Below are 23,026 nucleotides of genomic sequence, written 5' to 3'. Positions count from 1 at the left end.
GTGGAAACTCAAAGGACATGCGGCGTCTTTTGCAAACTTTTCTGCAAACCAGGCTTTCTCCGAGCTGAAGAAGAAGAAGAAGAAGCCGAAGGGTGAGGAATGAACTGAAAAGGAAGAAGAAGGAGAGAGAAGAGGAGGGGGGAGAAGAGCCGTTCACTCCCATTGATCCTTGTATCGAGGTATTGATTCAGGCCTGGCTTTGAAATAACACAGCAGAGGTGAGGATAAGATGAACGATGCTGACTTGAGTTTTCTCGACCTGGATATACTCTGATACCAGACTTAATATAGTATTATTACAGTTTTATTATTATTATTATTTCTGATAAATACTGCATTTAAATATATACTAACTCCATCAAAGCAAAACTAGGCTATATAAGGTTAGTCAGAGCTTCTTAACTAAGACACTCACTCAGACTACTCTGCTTCTTTTCCCATGAGTACCTGTATCTCACCAGTAGTTGGAAACCAGTACTCTACAATCAAGCTGAGACAGCTGCTTTTCGTCAGCTTACATATAAAATCAACATTACATGGTCTTCTTGGCTTTCACGTTAATAAACATGTCGTAGATGATACAGATAAAACAGTCTGAGGTTACCCTTCCTCTTAAAGAGCGCTCGGTTACAGTTTGCTTTGAGAAAATAAAGATTAGAGAGTTTAAAAAGATCCTTTTTGAACCTTGTTACTATTTAATGTCATGGATAATTTAATATTGTTTAAACACTGGCAATTCGAGGAAGTATCAAAGAGCATTCGGGCCTTGTAAAGGTTATTTTACACATCTATTAACAAGTGACTCACTCATCAGATCAGTCAGGACTGACAGCGGTCCTCAGTGTGAGCCAGCAGAGAGACGCACTCACCAAGATAAAGTAAACAATGGGCTACACATCGGACAGTTGAAGAGAAACATGGCACACATAGTTCTAAAATATGTTTGAAACTCCATGAATGTGGTCAAGTATTTCACAATAAGCCATTTTCCAGCCAAGAAGGCGGGCTTGTTTAAAAAAAAGAAATTATTGTTAAAAGATGTTGGTCAGTTAGTCTTTTTACAGCTTTATAAGTTTATAATTAAATTGTCACCAGGTTACAAAATAACATTTTACCCACTGGTTCCCCCGTCTGCAGCTCAGACCTTCACTGACCCGCGTAAACAAGCTAGTTTTCGTGTCTGTATCATGTTTTTTCTGGCTCTGGTGGGAAGTTGAGGGTGTAAATATGCATTCAAACATCATTGGCCTGCATTTATTTAACAAAGTGAGTCTATTTCACCTTACTTAAAACCAGTATGTGCATTTTCTTGCTGTGTTTCAGCATTCGGTGAGCAAAAATGTTTATGTTTATTAGCGGAAGGCCAAAACATTGTTTAGGTGAGCACCAAAAAGTTTTATATGCAGCGAAATCCTGTGTACTTTATATACCTTATGATCCATAATAGCATCACATACGTTATTACTCAATTTAGATTTGGATTTAAATCTGAAAATTCAACTTTATTTATACAGCACCAAATCACAACAACAGTCACCTCAAAGCACTTTATATTGTAAGGTAGACCCTGCAATAATACATACAGAGAAAACCCCAACAATCATATGACCCCCTCTATGAGCAAGCACTTTGGCAACAGTGGGAAGGAAAACCTCCCTTTTAACAGGAAGAAACTTCCAGCAGAACCAGGCTCAGGGAGGGGCGGGGCCATCTGCTGCGACCGGTTGGGGTGAGAGAAGGAAGACAGGATACGTTTTTGATCAAATGTAGTGGAGTACTGTCTGCAGTTATTCATGCTGAGAGCATGGAGCAACATTTACATGAAATCTGCCGCATTTTAAGATCGTTCCAAATGAAACGAGCATCAGCTTTTCTGTCACGATGTAAAAGGTGGAAAGATGGCTTGTCTTAGTGGTGGGATAAAACTAATCAAGGTTTAGATTGTGATTAAAGTACAGAGAGACTCACTCATTTGCTTCCCTTTTTGGCCCTAAATCTGACTCCTGATGCACATGCTGTGTTTCCCACACTACAGAGAAATCTGTCTTTCTTTCACTAACATCACACCGTATAATGTGAAAACACTGACAGCAACAAAAGTTAGAAGTCAGTGAGGGTTCACTTTATTCAGATTGTTTTACGGGTGAAGGGTGGGTGTGGTTTTGGAAACACCATCAGCTGCTGACCAATCAACTTGCCTTACATAATCTCTGTTGTCTCTGGACCATCGGGGCATCAGTTAGGTTACTTCCTGAAAAAGCGGTTTAAACTGAAAGAGAGGAAGTTTACATGAACATGAAAATCTGGCTGCTCTGAGGAAATACAGCAGTGCAAACACAGGACTGTGATAGCCATGCATTTCAAGTATTAGAATTAATTCAGGCAGTTTTTCTTTGTGACCATCTGAGAAACACTAACCGGAGTTTGCTGGAAAGGTCTGATACGTGACATTAGAAAGCGTGTAACGTGCTCCAAGCATCGGTGCATTCCTAAGCGCGACCGTGATCATCCAGCTGTTATAACACCATATCCCCAGTGACAGAGGAGTTTATCCCCGTTTGACACTCCTAGGGTGTAAAATGTGAAATAAATCAGCAAATGATCAAAGAAAAGTAATAAAACCCTCTTCCAGCACTTCCAAATGCCCTGTTTCTGCTCTCTCTCGGTTCTGGGTAATAGTCTAATCGTTTTTCTTTATTTTTTTTATTCATGCTACTCAGTTCCAGAGATTGTAAATAGCTGAAAGCCCTCCGCGGAGTTTCAGCTCTCTGTCCACCAGATGGAAGTGTTTCAGATCACATTTGCAGCCAAGTTGGCAAGTCTGTCTCAAATGTGGTTTCGTGATCTACAGTCAGTCACCCCACTGATGGCAGGGTTGTGTGAATTTGTGCTGAGTCTAACATTTTTGAGCTACTCTTCCCTGGTGTTTTGTTCGTAGAAGTTGTCGCCGTATTGTCATATTCTTGTTGTCGTTCTTTTCCGCAGAGCTCCTGCTGTAAGGATGCAGGCTGCCCCTGCTGCTGCAGCTGCGGCTCTGACTGCGCTGAGTGTTTTGCTCACCCTCGACTGCCTGTTGGCTCATCGGCCCCCGAACAACCAGATACAGCAGCAGACTGACGAGACGGCACAGAAGAAGAAGAACCAGCCGCACATCGTATTCATCCTCACCGACGATCAGGTGTGTGTGAGAGTCGTGCGAGTGCGTTTTCTTGAATCAAAATGCTTGGACGGTGCCACTGAAACGAGGAAACACACCATAGTATTTACATAAATATATATTATTGGGGATAGAAATCAAATCATTCCTAAAACATTTACAACCATATGTGTGAAAGTAGCTGAAAAATCTGGTTTATAAGCAGTGAAATGAATTAAACAGCACGCATGAGAGCAGCATAGGAGGACTTAACGCCTCTCTGAGTATAACCTCTCTGATTTAAACCTGAATTTCAATTTGGCAAGTCCGTCTCAAATGTGGTTTCACGTATCCACCGCATGCAAACAGATGTTACAGACAAGATATTCACAATCTTGGATTTCAGGTTAGTCGGTCATAAGTTGTTGTGTCGAACTGGGGATTATTTTTAGTCGTGGACGCCGATAGCTGCAGGTACCACAGAGACACACTCCTGTTGTGCTTGTTTAAACTCAGTATGTTGCACCGCAGTGTCATTGAAGACTGTGTGGCTAGGTGCTCGCGTGAAGTCCTCCCAAAAAACCAACAAACAGTGAGGACACTATGCGTAAGTCAGATCGATTGAATGTTTATACACGCATTAGAAGCACGCACAGTGGTCAGTTTTGATTGTTTCTACGTACTTGGTATGGTTCGACTTCTTCGTTTTCGCCACGCAGCAGCTCAGCTTAAGGATCAAGATTACCACACAAAGAAGAAAGAGTAACCCACAGACCCGGTGACAGCTGCAGCCTTTTGGCAGTGACACATGAATCCACAGGTCCCATCACGCTTACTTAAAACCAAGCAGACACGGGTCCAGCCTAAAAGTTACACAGCTTGACCTTCTACTTCCTACATCAAATACTACTCTTGACGAGCAGCTGATTTTGAGATGTCTCTGGAAAGGAGGTCTTTCCACTGTTTTTTATTACTTTGTTTTGTTTTCAGTTTTTGTTTTCTGAGTGAAGGACCTCCATATTGGAGTAACTGTTTGTTCACTTCCTGTGATTTCTTGTTTAGATCACATTTAGACTGCTTAGCAACCAAATGTTTTGCTGCTGTCTGTACACCTCTGTTAATTTTCTCATTACACTGTTGGTGAAATTGACTTTTTGCTAGCTTAGCTTTGATTTTGCATAATTGCTGCAAATCAGAAATGCTACATTACCAAGACAGCGCAGGCTGCTAGGAAGCAAGCATCATGTCATCGGTGAGGCCAGGTGAAGTTAAGACTACGCTTTTGCAGACTGGTCCTTACTAAGACCAACTTAACAGCTAGATCAAGTTTATTACAAACCATTTTATGTGCAGAGCTGTGCATAAGTCTTGAGCCGCACAAAATTTCTTTAAATGTTGGTACGAAAATGGGAAACAAATGCAGCAATTTATTGAAAGGTGCAAACATGGAAATGCAGCCTCAAATACAGTCTGTAAGGCAAAAACAGAGTTTCTACAAATCTGATGAGCTTGAAGTCAATATTTGACATCACCATCTTCATTCTTCAACACAGCCTGAGCTCTCTTAGGCGAGTAGTCTTCAAGAAAAGTGCTCCAGCCTTCTTCTTTGGATGTTGGCTGCCTTTGGCTCTGCAATCTGTCGAGGTTATCCCACATTGCTTCATTAAAGTTGAGGTCTGGGCTCTGGGGAGGCCAATCCATCACTGATAGTGTTGCATTGTGTATTGTGTAGACACCTGCTGTTCACATCTCTCCTGACCTGCTTCATACTGATGACAATTTGAAACTAAATTTTTAATTCTGAATTCACTTCTTATTTTGTTCTCCACTTCTCATGTTACCTCGTTTTTTTTAAGGACACACTGCACACCATGGCGCGATGTGCCAAGTTTTTGGCTAATGGCGCTGTGAGAATGTCCTTGCTAACGAAATGGGAACAAATTATGTATTTTGGGACAGGCTATTAGAAAGAAAGTGCCTAAAGCTAAGCTATTTAAAACAGGTTGTTTTCTAAAGTGGTCTGTTATGTGCAGACACAACACTGGTTCATCCCTTGATGATGGTTAAATGATTTATAGGTCATTGTTAAGTTTCTCAAGAAGCAGAAAGTATTGTTTCCTACAGTATTGTAACAGGACCCAGAATCTTAAAATGACTCACAAGCCTTAAAAACCAACCAGTGTGGGGCTGAGTAATGAAGCTTCTGATAGAGCTTCTCTGGAACTGTTGCAACACTGTTTCCAGCTCACAAACAAAACTGTACCATAGAAAGTACAGACAAAACAAACACAAGGAAAGGCAGGCTGCACACACCTGGACCCATTACTTCCTTACAGTATAGTATAGGAACCACTGAGTATGTATTTGGCAAATTAAAGTGACACTCTAAAACACAAAGTCTTTGATGCAATCATGAATCTGTTGCAGGGTTTCAATGATATCGGTTACCACAACCCGACCATCAAGACTCCCACTCTGGACAAACTGGCAGCAGAGGGCGTGAAATTGGAAAACTACTACGTTCAGCCGATCTGCACGCCGTCGCGCAGTCAGCTCATCACCGGCAGGTACAAACACACCTTTACCGACCTCCTACAGTAAATATCGGAAGTCTTTACATTAAATTTTGACAACATTTAGCCCAGTCTCTTAATAAACTGTCTCATGTACACCAATACATATTGTTTTCTCTTTGTTTCAGTATTTAAAAAAAAAACACTTAAAAAGATCTTAAATCATTATCTTATTATCAAAGCTGTCCGAATATTGACTCATTAATTAATTTATAGCATGTAACTGCAAATAAACTTGCCTTGCCTTGCCTTGCCTTGCCTATAATTCATATCCTCTGGTCTTATTTGTCTGGATGTACTGTCAGATTGTTCCATTTTAATGGTAAGAGATTTACAACATTAAGCCATTACCACATTAAAAAGCGTTTGAAGTGCATCCACATTCTTTCCAGAACTTAAGCTACCCTGTTGATGGGTTAATTTGAAGCTTTGCTCTCGCGTCAGCGCTTTGAGTCTTGGCATTTTCTCCATTTTTCTTCCAGCTGTGCTTGTTGTGTCAGGTTTTCCTTTAGGATTTGTGCTCAGCAGTTATTAGCCAGCAGTTCTTATTTGTTGTGGGCAATACCTCCCCGTTTACACATTGTACTAATTGCATTTTCACCACATCTGTAGCTTGACATTTAGATTGAATGCTTTTTGATAGCACAATTCAATGAAATGCTCTTTGTACAGCACCAAATCACAACAAGAGTTGCCTTAAAATAAAACAGAGAAAATACCAACAATCATATGACCCCTTTTCAGCAAGCGCTTTGACGACAGTGGGAAGGAAAAACTCCCTTTTAACGGGAAGAAACGTCCAGTAGAACCAATAATAATCTTTCTTGAAGGCATCTGTTTTCTGTTGGATTTTGAAACTCCAACAAGCGGTTTTTCATTCACTGCCAATTGTTTTAATCCACACTCATATTAAGCCAGTTTTAAATCAACACATTAAATTGTGGGTCATTTATTTACAAGAATCTCATTTTTTAGGATATTATTCACTCTAAGCAGTTAAATTCACATGTTAGAGAAGCACAAGAATCACGTTAAAGAATTAGAGAGGGCTTTAAATGTGTGAAATGAGGAAGAAATGGCTGCATGTGAAGCTCCTGTTTCAAATGAGGTAGCTGCTTTGAATAATGAGTTTATTGATTAGGCCCTGAGCTGCAGCCAGGATTAATAATGAGCTCCCCGCGTCTTCTCTGAGGCCAAACGGAAGCTCCTGCCTGAGCGGCTTGCCTGTTACAAACCTACTAACAGGTCTTTTTTTCTTTCTTCCAGATATCAGATCCACACGGGATTACAGCACTCCATTATCAGACCCAGACAGCCCAGCTGTCTGCCCTCGCACATGGACACTCTGCCTGAGAGGCTTCGCGAGGCCGGCTACGCCACACATATGGTTGGCAAGTGGCACCTGGGTTTCTACAGGTGAGAGGGAGCCTTCAGTATAACTTGGAGAAATATTGTTTGGTGAAAAGTCTGCTGACACAAAGATGGTGGAGAAACAGTGATGCAGTCATGATTCAGAAGCTGGACTACTTAACTTGAAGTAATCTTTTTCCGTATGACTTTATCAGTTTCTCATATCATCGTGAAGGAATCTTGGCCCACTCTTCTTTACAGGAGTGCTCCAGTCCGTTGGGGTTTGCTGGCATTTGTTTATGTACCACTGCCATGACAATGCCTTGGCATTTCTTTTGGATTGGGGTCTGGGCTTTGACTGCTGCCGTGCTTTTGATCGCTGTCCTTTTGTGTGACACAATTTGGGCCAAGCTTTAGCAGTCGAAGAAATGGCCTCACATCTGACTCCACAGTACTTTGGTATACAGAGGGGTTCGTGGTCAACTCAATGACTGCAAGCTGCTTAGATCCTCTGAGCAACCCAAATCATCACCCCTCCACCACTATGGTTGACAGCTGATATGAGATGTTTGTGCTGATGTGCTGTGTTTGGTTTTACCAAATGTGATGCTCTGCAAAATGACCAAACATCTACACTTTGGTCTTGTCTGTCTAAACAACATTGTTCCAGAAGTCTTGTGGTTTGTTCAGATGCAGCTTTGCAAACCTAAGCAGTGCTGCCATGTTCCTTTTAGAGAGAAGAGGCCTTATCCTTGCACCCCAAACAAGCCATACTTTTTCAGTCTTTTTCTAATTGTACTCTCATTTACTTTGACATTTAACATGCTAACTGAGGCCTGTAGAGTCTAAGATGTAACTGTTGGGGTTTCTGCACCTTAAAGCGAATTTGCTGGGACTTATGGACCAATGGATTCTTATGGAAGCAGTAAGGGTTCACTTAGTTTTTCACACACTACTTCTGCAATTTGACTTTGTTTCTTGTAAGTAAATAGTAACATGGTGTAGTATGTTATTATGTGGTGTTGTTCAGCTGACTTTGAATTTACCTGATTTTAAAAAGTGCTAAGGACAAGAAGATTTTTTAATTATGTCCACATTCTTAAAAACGTGAAAAGATACTCTGCTTTTTTTTCATGACTAGTTAAAATATGAGATGACGCAGGACGGTCTTTCTGTTTATCTCAGCTGTGACATACTGTGTTTTTAAAAAAGAGACCAGTCCCTGCCGGCCTTTCTGTCTCCACACACCTGGCTAAAGGTTTCAGGGCTTTGGTATGATGCATGCTGGCTCACAATTATGGTTTACTTGGACTCATCATAATAGAGTCGTTTATGTAACTGTTGACTGCACCTGTGCTTTTCCTGCTATGACAAGCAGAAGTATGTAGCATTATAAGTTATGGAAATTTACAGGAGTTGGAGCAAAATTGGTGTTTAAATCAAAGGTTTCACAGCTAGACCCCACAGTGGTCCTAAGCAGTGGGGGTTTATTTTTATTAGTCAGAACCTAAAACGGTTTAGTTAACCAATATATATTAATAGCTAACTATTGCTGTTAGCCATTTTACATGTATAAAGACCGCTCAGTAAAACCAATAATTTTTTAAAATTAAAAGTGTGTATGGTGATGCATTTTTTGAGTGACGCATTTTAAGAAATGATCAGTGTAGCGTGGAAACAGTACAAATCAATCAATCATATACGTCTAAATATAACGCAGTGAGGCGCCTACAAGAAATGACCTGTCCAATAGAAATGTTCTACTGTTTAAAATGTTATCTGTGATATGTTTTTATAATCAGCCGGAAGAAGGCCACAGGCTGAAACTTGCCAGACAACACAATCGGTCTTTATTCTACAGTTCGCTGGAGCTTTAAACTCTCCTACCGTTGAACTGAGTTGGCATAGTGCTGAACACTCCCTACTGTGCTTATTCTGTACAATAGACAGCATGAAGAGAAAGAAACATGGCTATTCAAGCCAGAGAGCACTGAATGATCTAACTTACTGGAGTTAGTGGACGGATATCAAGTAAAAGGGAACAGCAGTTATCAGGTTCCTGACATTTTTCAAGACGTTTAACCTCTGGGGGGTCCTAGAAAAATGCATACACTATTGGGCTTAGAGCCACAAATCGACCACGCCATGAAAAGTGCCATAAAATATCTATATATTAATATTTTTTTCCACTTTAAATTAGCCAATCTTTTAGACCTACTTCTCCTTGAAATATTCATATCAAGTTTTAATTACATTTCGCAGATTTTAACCCTTTATATCCCGGTTTCGTCACATGGCCGCACTGTTTTTTTAGCCCCAAAAAACAAAGAAATCAAATATTTCCCAAAAGATACAATTCCAAGGCCCGGACTCCCGAGTACCACCAACATTCGGAAGATGGCCCATTATTTGGTTGTAATGACCGTGGAATGGGAAATAGCGTTTATAATGGGTTTCAATGGGGCACAAATCGACCACTAGGACCAATAGTGTAAGTTTATCTGTAGCTCAGCCACTGAAGCTAATTTAAGGGAGTCAGACTGGAATTTTGAAATATATGTAACCAGACTTTTTTTTGGGAAAGTTGGCTATATTCCGTTCAACACAGTGCAAATGGCGTGTATACGAACAATGAAAAATGGCACAAATCGACCCAAGACCACCCAGAGGTTAAAGTCATCGGCCATCATTTGTGATCATTTCTTCTATAAAATGGTCCACATTGCTCAACTGGTTGTTGGGGTGTCAGGCTTGTATTACACACCCTCCAAACATCTGTAATCAGTAATCATTTTTTCCTTTAGGAAAGCATGTCTGCCCACCAGAAAAGGTTTTGACACTTTCTTTGGTTCGTTAACCGGAAGTGTGGACTACTACAGGTAAATCACAACTACTATTATTACCTGTTTTCATGATTGCTCTCTGTCTTTTTACTGTGTTTACTCCAGTAACTCACATTTCTCCATCTGCGTCTAGTTATGAATCGTGTGACGGCAAGGACTTATGTGGCTACGATCTCCATGACGATGAGGGCGTAGCGTGGGGCCAGGAGGGGAAATACTCGACCACGCTCTTCACACAGAGAGCTCGCAAGATCCTGGAGAGTCACGACCCTGCAGAGAGGCCGCTCTTCCTGCTGCTGTCCTTCCAGGTACGGCGCTGAGGTCGTTACATTAAACATCTTTAGAAGATGGGTTACGTTAAAGCCAATCAAAAAGTTTTAAAAAAAGGGGTGGAGGGGGGATCAGAGGGGCCAGTGTTCACAACAGGATGTGTTTGCATGTCATGTTTGTTTATGTCTGAGTGTGAGCGCTCAGAGAGTGCACGGTCCACATTGAAGTGTTTGTTTGTTTGGCTTTTTTGAGACAGTTTGTTCAAACAGACTCAAAGGTTTTAATTCAAAACACGCCGCCCAGATGTTTGTTGTTTACGGCTGATTTTGGATGGTTGATAGAATTTAAAAACATGTAATAATATCCTGTAACGTTTCCCTTCAGGCGGTCCACACTCCTCTAAATCCTCCAGAGTCCTACATCTACCCCTTCCGGGACATGGTCAACGTCCCCAGGAGAAACTTCGCCGGCATGGTTTCCACGGTGGACGAAGCGGTCCGAAACGTGACCTACGCCCTCAGAAAGTACGGATACTACCGAAACAGCGTCATCATCTACTCCACTGACAACGGCGCTCAGCCTTTCACAGGCGGGAACAACTGGCCGCTGCGGGGTCGTAAGGTAAAATAACTGCACGGCGAAGCATAGGCTTCATAAAGGCTTCATAAAAAGTCCACATAGTCATAATGATGTCTCTCACTGCTTTGTGAACTGCTGTTCTGAATGTGAGAGTGACAGAAAATAAGGCACAGTCAGTAATGCCTTTTTTAGCTGGAGAAGACACCCCCTGGTGGCCATTAAAACCAGTGCAAGTTTAAGGTTATGGACAATCAGGATCTTGCAGTCATCTTTTATATACAGTCTGTGACCAATTAGGAAATTGCCCTCATAAGATTTTTATGTCGAGATGAGTCTGACAAGCTTAATATGGGAAGTAATGAAAGAGCTACAGTCCAGAAGATTGGTTTTAAATGAAGAAACACAATAAATGTCCTTTTATCAGCTTTGTGATAATATTATTAGTCTGGTTAAATCATTTCATTTAATACCTACATTATAAATGTACAACCACTTGCAGGTGTAGGTGGCGTGAACAACATCGATCTCTTCCTTACTCTGCAGTGTCCTGCAGGGACACATTGACTTATGCCATTCGTGTGGATTGACATGCAGCAGCGTCCTAAGCAGACTAGGGTTGGATGATCTGCTCCAACTGTCCACTTGTCCCCCTGTGTGAGCGCCAGTAACAAATGACATCATCACTGCTGCAAAGCATTAATGTCCCACAATCCACCCTTGGTAATGCACACCACGTGGTTACACATGACTGTCTAAAATGTATCTACAGTAGGCACAGTTGGCAAATCCAGGTTGGAAAATCACCAGGACTGATTTTTAAGGAATGTTTTATAAGTGGGGTTTATTTCACTCAACCTTAAAATAAATATTTTGTTTAACAAATGGGTAAAAATATCAATAACATACACAAACTTCTTTTAAATCAGAGAGCAGACTCCTTTTCTTAACTGTATGAGGATCAGCCGTGACCTATTTTGAGCCAGCTAAAACCCCAAAACACGTGCCTGGCTCTACTTTAGTCCTGTTGTTCTGCTAACCCATTCAGTCTTTTTTATATATGTAAAAATGGTGCTAAAGAAAGCTGCGCAGGGGTGGGTTGAGGAACACAACAAAGAGCTGAACTCTTTGCTAGGCCCTTAAACTTCTGCAGATGCCAAATGTGAACTGTAGGATGTGCAGGAACAAGACCGATGTGCAGACGACTCACAACCGAAGTATCCAGAGGCCTTTCACACGTCTGCAGTAGTTTTACAGATAACATATAAAAAATCTCAGCTAACCAAAATGAAAGAGAGCAGAATGAAATTAAATGTGCTGGCTGTGTTTCAGGGTACATATTGGGAGGGTGGAGTCCGCGGCGTGGGGTTCGTGCACAGCCCTCTGCTCAGGCGCAGGAGACGAGTCTCCAAAGCTCTCATGCACATCACAGACTGGTTCCCTACACTGGTGAGCCTGGCCGGAGGAAACATCAGCCAGGTCAGTGGGCCTGTATCAGAACAATAACCTGTGGGAGCCGTTTGCTTGTACTTTCTAGCATTTGTCTCTGATGTTTCTTCTTAGACAGTAAGTATGGGAGGATAAAAGTTAAGCAGCATGGAAAAACGACTCTCTCCCAGTGTGTTACTGACCATTTTATTGTGCTATAAAACAGAGAGAGATACCGATACGAGCTCTTCTGTTACTGTAAACTCGTTCAGGATCTGTATGTTTTTCCAGTCGTCTTGCCAAAGAGCTCAATCTCTGGTCCCTCAGCTCGCTTACTGTCTCCCCCTAATTTCAGATTAAGTTTATTCGTTGTCATTATTAGAGATGAAAGTAGAGCTCTGCCTATATTCATCTCTGTGTTGGCCTCAGACTGAACAGTGCTACTGTAAAGCCGTCCCTACTTTTACTGTCATCTGGATAAATCAGCCGGACCTATTATGATAAGTGCAGCATTTCCAAACACTGGCCTCAAACATGCTTTGTGTTTTTGTTCGGATATAAATTACTTTCATTTCTAAGTCCGTGCAGTCTGTGTATAGTGTCCAAAAAGCTTTGTTGGCTTGATCTGTGGATAGATTTGCATTGCTGCCAGCAGATAAGCAATGCTTTCTTGGCTACAGGAAACGTAGTAATTCAAAAAGTCAGTGGCGTCTTTTACAAGTAAATTACTTATTCTTTATTTGTGTCCAGTAAATGTATGAGTCTTGCTTCTGGTATTTTTAGCAGCATACCCGTCATTACCCTGCTCTGTAATCTCTTACTGTAAATGAAGTGTTTGCCTTCCGTTCAGAGCCAGGGCCTGGATGGTTTTGATGTTTGGCCCGCCATCAGTGAAGGGAGGGAGTCGCCCCGTAAGGAGATCCTTCACAACATCGACCCTCTGCACAAATCTCCAATTGAAAAGAAGAACCAGGACGAGGAAAACTGGGGTAACTACAGGGGCAAAAAAAAGTCCATAAAGGACTTTTTTTAATGAGGTGTGAACAAAAAGGTCCAGGAATGGGCACGTAGGAATCACAAGACTTCCTCATATAAATTTGGCTGGTTTCCAGTTCGAGGTCCTCTTCTCAGGAATTTCCTGACAGCTTTTTTCACAACTGCTAATTTTAGATCGCTCCCTGAAAGTCTGACTACTTTAACTGGGATTTTACCTCAGACCTCAAACTCAACTCAAAAAAAGACCAAACAGTAATTTCTGTTTCAAACTAATCAAGATTGATGAGATCTGGATCTACAGCTACAGCTGAGCAGTTTTCAGCTGAAACCTCTAAAGTTTCCAAGCCGGAAACATCCCAAAGTAACGTCAGGTGAAGAGGCCAGGATCAGGCTCTTCTTTTTTCAAGAATCCATTTCCCAGTGTGGACTTCTGTTGTAACGCCCTGATTCATTTAAGGGAAACTGCCTGAACTGTGGCCATCACGTATCGTCGCAAAGCGTGCTGAAAACACGTTAGTTTTTAGCCACGTCAACACAGTCCTGGTTCACCAGCTGGACTTACGCCCTAGCCAGATGGGCAATCCCACAGATTTATTCCACCTCCATTGAAAATAAAGTTGAAGAATTGCTGTTTTGACACACTGGAGAAAATCCAGCACATCGCACGAGTGCAAGGAAACATAACAGGACTTCTGTGGAGTGATTTAAAATGAGCAGCCATGCTGACAAATCAATTAAATCCTAAAATAACAACAAACAGTTAAGCACAAACCAGTCATGCCACATATTCTGCCCCCTAGTGGAAGAGCTACAAAACAACAGTCTGCAGAGCTCGACGTAGCCTCTGAATCAGACCAACGCACCACCGCGCCTGTTCCTTATCTCATGCCCTGCCCACTTTGCACGTCTCTTCACCAAGCAGCTGCTTTTAATTGACATTGACTGGTTTCAACTTGCTGCTGGTGTGGACGCTTCTTTAGTCTGCATTAATGTATAAAAACAGTTTGAGAATAATAGTTGTTATTGGTGTTTAAAGCTGGTGTTGAAAATGCTGGAAAAACAAATGTTTCATTTTCTTTTCTTTTCTTTCTTTATACATATATATATATATATATATATATATATATATATATATATATATATATATATATATATATATATATATATATATATATATATATATATATATATATATATATATGAGTTGAGAGGAAGTACTCTCAACTGAATGTACTGAACTCAGTGACCTTTTCAAACTGGTAGGAGATGATCTTTTAATAAATGATAAGTCTCATGTCACTAAATTTACCACCAGGGTGGAAAATGTTTGTTTATTGTAGGAAATACAGAGAGAAGAGAAAGAGAGAAATATGAGCACAAAAGAGGTAATTTATCTTTAATATATCTTGATCGCTGTTTTCTTTGATTTGGCAGTGAAAACTTTAAAAACCAAAGTTTTAAAGAAGGTGAAGAAGAAGAAGAAGGTTCTGAAGAAGCCACCAAAACAAAAGTTAGCCTTTAAAACAAAGACCACCAAGAAACCTCAAACATTTTCCCATCATGCCTCTAAGCCTAAATCTAAGCCCCTCTTCAAAAAGAAGCTCAAGCCTCGCCTAAAATCAAAACCCCCACCTAAAGCTAAGAAGACCAAAGCCCACACTTGGGACCGGCCTCTGCCCAATCACAGACCGCATCCAAAGATCGGTGGCACTTTGTCAGGGTCTGGAACATCCCGTCCTAAATCTCCGCCTCCGATCCAAACCCGTTTGAAAACAAAATTCAGGAGGACCACGTCCCAGAACCAGAACTTGTCACAATCAAGCCGGCCAAAATCCAAGATGCTCAAACTACATTCAAAATCAAAGTCCAAGCAGACATTTTTCCCATACCAGAACAGATCCCAACCTGGAATACCACTGACCAAATCCCATCCAACCCTCCAGTTCGGGCTGGAGTCACTACAGCCGGTGTGGGACACTTCAGTCCAGGCTGCCATCAGAGTTGGAGATTGGAAGCTACTGACAGGTGATCCAGGCCACGGAGATTGGGTCCCCCCACAGGTACTGCTGCATGCTTCAGAGAGCTTCATTCTACTTTTCTGTTTCACATTGATTGTTATAACAAATATTTGAAACATTGATCCTCAGATGCTTCCCACCTCTCTACCCGGTCGCTGGTGGAACCTCGAACGCTCGATACTTTACCAGAAATCCTCCGTCCACAAAAACATCTGGCTGTTCAACATCACAGGCGACCCGTACGAGCGGCACGACCTGGCAGACCAGAGGCCAGATGTAGTCCAGCAGCTGCTGGCCCGGCTCGCCTACTACAACCAAACAGCCGTACCGGTTTACTTTCCACCCGACGACCCCCGAGCCAACCCGAGCCAGCACAGGGGAGCGTGGGTGCCATGGGTGGAGGAGGAGGACGACGAAGAGGGAAAATATCAGGGAGTTTACAAGAAAAGTAACAACAAGATGAAGAAGAAGAAGAAGAAGAAGAAGTGCATGCTGTGCAATCTGCAGTCGTTCTTTTTGAAGATGAGCGAGGGGACCGTGTCCAGTCGCATCTGAGATGTCAGCTGAAATTTGCATCAGACTTGAAAATTAATAAATCTTATTTTTTACTTTCATGTTTTCACAACTTTAACATATTCAAGTTCTGTTATTGTGAAAAACTTCTCTTTCAGAGATACGTGACCGTTATTTGTTCATACATGCAGCTTATTCGCCGCCAAACGTGATCTGATGTTTCCAGCTGGACCGTCCAGACACATGAGGCTCTTTTCACCGAGATTTAAAGGGTCAGTCCACTCAAATCACAAAAAGACGTTACTTACGTTGCCTGCAGACATCTGAAATCATACCACTAAGATCATGAAATCTTTGTCGTGATTTGGGTGAACTGGCCATTCATCAGGTGGTTCTAACCCCTGATCTCTGAGTCGGTGAACGCTGGTTTGTTGTTTTACAGATTTGTCAACCGAAAACTGACAGAGGTCCTCATACAAGGCCCGACACCGAGTGGCAGTGAGATTTGTTTTGACACTGTAAATGTAGCAGATCAATTACAATAAGAGACTTGAGTAAATATATAGATTTACAGGTTTCAGTGTACGTTTACACCCTTAATTCACTCCACACAGCCAAATCAGGGTTTTAAAGGGACACTTCACCCAAAAGTCACTTTCATACATTCGGTGAGTAAAATTTTGCATAACTCGCTTGTCTGGGTGTTTGCCAAGGCTTAAAGTTGGCGTGGCTGTTTGGACTGACAGACGTGCCAACATGTGCAGCTGTCTGCGAGGCCTCACCTCGGCTAATTGGAGTCGCTGAACTGGACCTCGAGACTATATTTGTGCTTTTAGAGCGTTTTTAAAGCAATTATCTGATAATAATCTACTAAGTGGTATCGGCCGTCCAACAAAAGTTTGTGCTTCAGTTTTTATTTGCCTTTTACTCAAATCTGCATCGTTGAGTTGGAGCCACACTGTTTATTGATGCAGCGGCTCTTCTTCACACTGCACAGAGCAGAAGAGGAGGGGCAGGATGCTAGATAGAAGAACGTTAATTTCCCCGCCCAAAAAAGTCCCGTACAGACTAGACACTGCCTCTGAAATGCTCCTGTATTCAAACCCGTACAAAGAATAACACATGAAACTCACCCGGTGTTTGTCTGGAGTAATGATACTGTAGCTAGCTGCTTGCTTTGCTTGGTACATAAGTTCATGTGATTTGGGGTGAATTGTTCCTTTAAACAAATGTTTACATATTACAGTGGAAGTGTGTAATCATGACACAGTGTCAGAAAGTTTTATTGTGTAATTTGAATATACTTTCACGTTTTTTGTGACACATTCTCGTGACTTTGATGGTTTTGTCTCACTTTGTCTGTGTTCCTGTGGCTGAAACTGGCCTCTGGCTACTGTGGTCAGTTTCAGTGCACTGCCACTGGCAAGCTTTTCACTATGAATTTAAAGCATTTCACAGCACCTTTAAGTTACTACTGTGAATATCAGAAACCTCTTACTTCACACACACAGCACCAACGCATGTCACTGACAATATCAGTAAACCAAACTGTCTGATTTTTAATTTTCTGTAAGGAACAATTCCACTTCCACTAATGTGAAACTTCAGATTTTTATTCGTCTTTTTTGAAAGCACAGCAGAGGAAGTAAAAAAGTCTTACAGCGGCCTGTTTTGAAGTCGGATGCTGGTTGCTTGAGAGAGAGAAAGACACCTAACCTCGAAATATTTCTGTGTATTTGCTCAAAAACAAACAAACCACGGCTGCGGCTGATCTGCAACAGTGCGCATCAGTGTGAGCGAGGAGCAGAGCGTTCCCGAGAAACATTTTAAATGCACGTTGGATTTCTCCACCCTGGGTAAATAAAGGTGAAGTCAAATGAACCTTTGTCCTTCTATGTTTACTGGAAACAACGGCGAGGGTATGTATGTTCTCATAAAATGTTGTTGTTGTTGTTACAAATGGGTGTTGTTTTTTTTTGTTCTTTAGGGCAAGTAAACCACCCGTGTTCATCAGGAAAACTCTTCATTTGAAATGCAGGCTATTAAAATGATTCAAATTTGATACACTATTCACTTAAAGTGTTTATATTTTAAGTAATTAAATACATTTAAAATGCTTTTGTTGCATAAGATGAAAAGACGTGTACATGCATACGTATTTTTCAATATTTCTCTGGGATTCTTATCTGCACATCTTTGCCCTCCAAATCAAGTCAAACCCAAATGATTTTGAGACTCGAGCCTTCTGTTGTTGTGCAATTGCTGATTGTTTAAATTAGTAAACAAATATTCAAATCTTCAAGAAGCAGAAATATGCCTTGCATTTGGTCATTCACGAGAAAGTCGTTGCGCAAAATCTGCATAACCGCTAGGTGGCGCCAAACATTAATAATCCTGCAGATGCAGCACAGACTCCTTTCTCTCGCTCTCTCTCGCTCTCTCCACACACTCACACACACACTTGGGGTAAAATAGGATTTTCCACGCTGCCTTCCTACTTCACACTGTTTCCGCTGAGAAATAATTTAATTTGGGGCTCCTTTGATCCCTGAACACAGCTGGATTGATGTAATCCTCTGGGATTAAATCTGACTCTAACTCATGAAGCAGTTTAGGCTGTGATGCTGCTGAAAAGCTGCAAGGTTGACGTCCACAGTCACTTTTAGTACTTTAAGCACTCAAAACACAGAAATTGCTTCAGTTCATTTACAGATTTATGATTCATTCAGTAAAGAAAACCTCGCCCCCATAAAAAAATCAGAAATAGCTCAACCATAGCTTCAGTCCAGACCTTTGTGTTGACTTAACTAAACATAAATTAGCCTGCATCTGAATTTATGTGTATGTGAAACAAGCTGCACGACACCCAAGTCTGTAACAGAAATATGGGTCTCAAAATTATCAACCACTTATGGCTGCAAATATGTGAACTTTGTTCAAAGCTTTTTGTTAAAGTTTGTTCAGTTTTCAAGAGTTTTCTCCATCAGTATAAACTAAAACTATATTTAAATAATAATCTAAAGCCCTTGTTTTTCTGTTATAGGTCTCTCACTGTACCTGGTGGTAGTGAAATTAAGGAATACGAGGGGAAAATGTGTTAAAATTTGAGTGTCTGCCCAAAAAAATGTTGAATGGATGTTTATAACAGGGATGGAGTTTCGAGAGCGTCCTCTGCTGCTACATCACTATCTGGTACGGGAACTGCAAAAGAAGTCTCTGCAGCGGATAGTGGGGACAGCACAGAGGATCACCCTCTCCCACCCATCTCCCAACTCTACAACAAACACATCATCCGACATGCGAACAACATAGTGAAGGACACTTTCCACCCCTCACGTGTGCTGTTCTCCCTCCTTCCATCTGGCAGACGGTTTCGCAGCATCAAAACCATAACGGCCTGACACTGCAAGAGCTTCTTCCCCCAAGCAGTCAGAGCCCTCAGCTCACTCCCACCAAAGGACTGATACACACCTTTACAAACACCTTACAAAAGATTCAAAAACAACAAAAACTTTCACAAATCCACTACAAACTGGACCTGGGAACAATATGCTTACTTGCACACTCAGTCACATAGTTACTGAGCACACATCTAAACTATACTATATTTGCACATTTTGCATCTTGCACATGTCTTCGTCCTCACTCGTCTACAATATCCTGGTAAAGACTTGAACCTGGTATTCAATACCAACTGCACAATCCCCTTTGTATAGTCTCTGTCCTGTCTTTGTTTATTGTACAGTTAGTATTGTATAGTTATCATTATAGTATTGTATAGTACGGTATAGTTAGTAATTAGTACCTTTTTAGCCCTTAATTCTACCGAAATTTAGCATGTTAATTATTTGTAATTCCTAGTTTTATATATCTCTTGGAGATATATCTTTTATACACTTATAAATATAAACAGCATTTCGGTACACTGTACACTGTGTATACTGCTGTCTTGACAATAAAGCTCTTGAATCTTGAATCTTAACTATTGCTGCTTTTGATAGAAACACTAGTCAGTCAAATGAACTGCTCTTATTTTATAAAGGTCTAAAAACCAGTTGGCAAGCGGCTGGCAACCACTGGTCACTAAAACGTGTATTCCCTGATACTGGCAGCTGCTGTGAAACTAGGTGAGGGTTTGTTTGGTTGGGGGGAGGTTGACCCAATGGTAACTAGTCCTCCTGACACAGGCCAGTCAGAACACCAAAGTTGGCATAAAGGGAGCGGAGCTAAAGCAGCTTGTTTCACACAGACGTCAAACTAAAAGAGTGCAGCAAGGCTCAGAGTAAACTGAATCATACAAAGCTACTGTAGTGGAGTCCAACAACAGAAATAAAGAGCTGGAAATGAGTAGGGTAAGTCACGTATATTATGTTTACCAGCATTAACAGACGCTTCTCTCTCAGCTTGAATAAGCGCACTCATACATAAATAATGCACTCGCTCCTCTCACGCCGCCTCTGTTTCTCTCACCTCCTTGACTTAACAAGTTTACATTAAAAATATCTCCTCCTGCCTGTCACGCTCTCGCCGACATCCTGCATCATCGTAAACGTAATAATCCGGTATTCATCCCGCGCCCCCCGCTGGGAGCCAGAGGAGTGTGAGCTCCACAGAACCGGAGCATGTGGGCGGCTGTGAAATCAGGATTCCCTCAGCACGGAGCAGCTTTTTAGACGCTTTCTGCTGACACAATGAAAAACTCATAATTGAGTTCTGTTCCGTGGTCGCACTGACATGAGCCTCGCTTTCTACTTCTTTACAAGATTAAAAAAGGAGAAAAAAACACAGAAAACGGAAAAGACGGCGCACAATCGAGATGATTTCAAATGGTACAAAGTGGCATTTCGGCGCATTCATGAGTCAGATTTGTGACTTTTTCAACATGACATGTATTGCAGTATCAGTCTGACATTAACATTAATACTGATGCCACACCACCTCCTCCACCATCTCTTTGCAAAGCTCCCTTTTCATCTTTTCCTGCTTTACTCTCAGTGTCAACCCCCTTTTTGCCCCGCTGTGGCAATACTTGCATCACCCACTTATAAGAACTGAAAAGCATCTTGAGTCTTTAAAAGGAGCTGCTCGTTATGAATCCCTCGTACTCTTACCTCAACTTGTGAAATTATTATAATACAAATGGTGCAGCGTTTAAACCCATTATCATTTAAATTACATTTCCTTTTTTGCGGTTTGTTTAATTTGCTGCTGAATGGGCTCAGTTTGCCCACGAGGATTGTTTAAGTTTTCTCTTATTATTTGAAGATTTCATTGTCTTTGCTCAGACACAGAACACCGTGTACTCCTTCTAACATGGTTTTTCAGACTGAATCTGTCCTTGAAAGGCCTCCGAGAGAAGAAGACCGCCCGCTAAACCTGTGCTGCTGCATTTCACACTTCCTGAAAATAAAAGTCAATGAGTCACATCACGATTGGTCTCACAGAAAATAAGCCAGGTTTCAGGATCGCCTTCACCTGTGGGAGGATGAAGCCACATCTAATGATTGATCCCAAGTGAAGGTTGCAAGATTCAGTTGCCTAGGAAACCCCATAATCTATTTACCGCCCCCTCGCGTGTCAGTCGGTAGCAGTCACTCCAGTCACCCATCTCAAAGGTCAGAAAGGTTTAACTTGGGATCGCTGACATTCATGATTGCCGGTCATTACATTACTGATAATCTCATGGAGAAAACTGGATTTAGCTCCACAGTTCAGCCGAGCTGCCAATACAAAAGATAGCCACCGTACCATCACTCATTAGTTAGAGAAGTCTAGTGTTGAACTGACTTTACCATTTTTGCTGTCACCATCTTGCTTTTTTGAAACCAAACATCAGGAGCACGCGACTGTGAAACTAGATGGGCAGTGATGGTCATGTGTGAGCCTGACTTAAAGCATCCCGTTGATCCTTTTTGACTGATAGCTGTTATAATTAGGAGGTTATGTTGTGCTGAACACAGCCTGAAACTGGCAGCCGAGACCATAAACTTATCAGGTTTAGTGATGTCACAGAAAGCAGCAGGAAAGGGTTGTTTTGTGAGATCCAAGCACCTTGGGACAACAGTTTTTGTGATTTGGTGCAATTTAAATAAAATGTAACTGAGTTGAATTGAAGAGATCCAGCGACATATATATTTTCTTATGCTGCGTGTGTCTCCCAGAGAACTTTTGGGGGAAATTTTCTGTGAGATCATCTAATTTATTAAGGGTTGGAAACTCACAGAGGGGAGAAAGACGTGTAGCAGACTGAGAAACACGAAGCTATTAGACTTTGGCTAATAGGTAGAGCAGTTTTCACTAAAGTGGATGCCGTTCATGAGTTTCAATATTCGGTTCTGCTCCGTTCTGATCTGCAGGAGACCGAACACCTGCTGCTGCTTTTCATCAAATCTAGTTACTTTTGACTCAACAAGACGTCGTAAAATTTGAATTTAGCTTTAAAGTTGAACGAGAGGTTTTTGTTAATTTGAAATAGCGGTTCATATTTATAAGACTAAAGCGTCTTCTTTTAGAGAAATGATCCCTGTGTTAAGGGTTTATTAAAAAGTCGGCTAGGTCCCTGATAAAGATAATGTGCAGGTTTTGATTCTTAGTCCACTAAAATGATGAAATTTAAACATTTACTTATTATTCCATGAATTTCAGAAAGAAAAACTGCTGAAGATTTTATCTGACTTGTTTCACTTGTCACAGCAGCGTGCACCACTGTGAGCATCTCTTGCCAAGGATGAATGAAGATGTTTGGCCTTCTAAACAGTTATAATGCAAAAAGACAAACATTTACCACATGATCACTGCTAAACCCAAAAGGAGGACTGCAGTGGGACTAAAATATCTGCAGGGCTTTGTAGCAGTGCTGCTGACACTTTCAGCTGCTCCCTCATTTCCCAACTAGTCGCCACAGTGGATTTGCATGTTTGATTTGGCACAGGTTTGACCCCGGATGCCTTTCCTAAAGGAATACTATCTTGTGACCCCCCTGAGGCTCGGTTTGTGCCTCCTCCCAGTCTTAAAATGGGGATCTTTTACATGTAAGGCAAATGTGTTAACCCCTGCACCATAACACCACAAAAGAGCTCATTATGTTAGATTTCTTCTAGCTGTATCCAAACATATTGACATGTCATAGTTACTTTCTGCTGGGTTACAACACATCACAAAAATGCTCCATAGATCTACTAATTAAATTATAAAAGTCACGAGAACTTGTAAGAAAGGAGGGCGATAAAAAACAGCTTAATTTATAAATTCACCATCCAAAACACGCGAGCTGCAATGTGGCATTATTGGAGGTACCGGTGGATACTCCACGGTCAAATCAAA

At 41.4% G+C, this 23,026-nt stretch overlaps 1 protein-coding gene across 1 annotated transcript; it reads left to right on the top strand.

The window, feature by feature from the left end:
• Window positions 1-3,001: 3,001 nt before the first annotated feature.
• LOC146613005 (arylsulfatase I-like) lies at window positions 3,002-15,745 on the top strand. Its single transcript, XM_085377617.1, has 10 exons — window positions 3,002-3,178; window positions 5,564-5,703; window positions 6,976-7,125; window positions 9,864-9,938; window positions 10,036-10,210; window positions 10,557-10,793; window positions 12,081-12,227; window positions 13,027-13,165; window positions 14,607-15,232; window positions 15,320-15,745. Exons 1-10 carry the CDS (start codon window positions 3,002-3,004, stop codon window positions 15,743-15,745), a joined length of 2,292 nt encoding a protein of 763 aa, XP_085233743.1.
• The last annotated feature ends 7,281 nt before the right edge of the window (window positions 15,746-23,026 follow it).

Source organism: Diplotaxodon limnothrissa, linkage group LG18, assembly GCF_057381915.1.
Source record: "Diplotaxodon limnothrissa isolate DT_005_m linkage group LG18, D_limnothrissa_male_GT1.1, whole genome shotgun sequence".
In the NCBI taxonomy this organism is placed as follows: Eukaryota; Metazoa; Chordata; class Actinopteri; order Cichliformes; family Cichlidae; genus Diplotaxodon; species Diplotaxodon limnothrissa.
The sequence above is the reverse complement of the archived record's forward strand: the minus strand, read 5'-3'. Positions and strand labels throughout refer to the sequence as shown.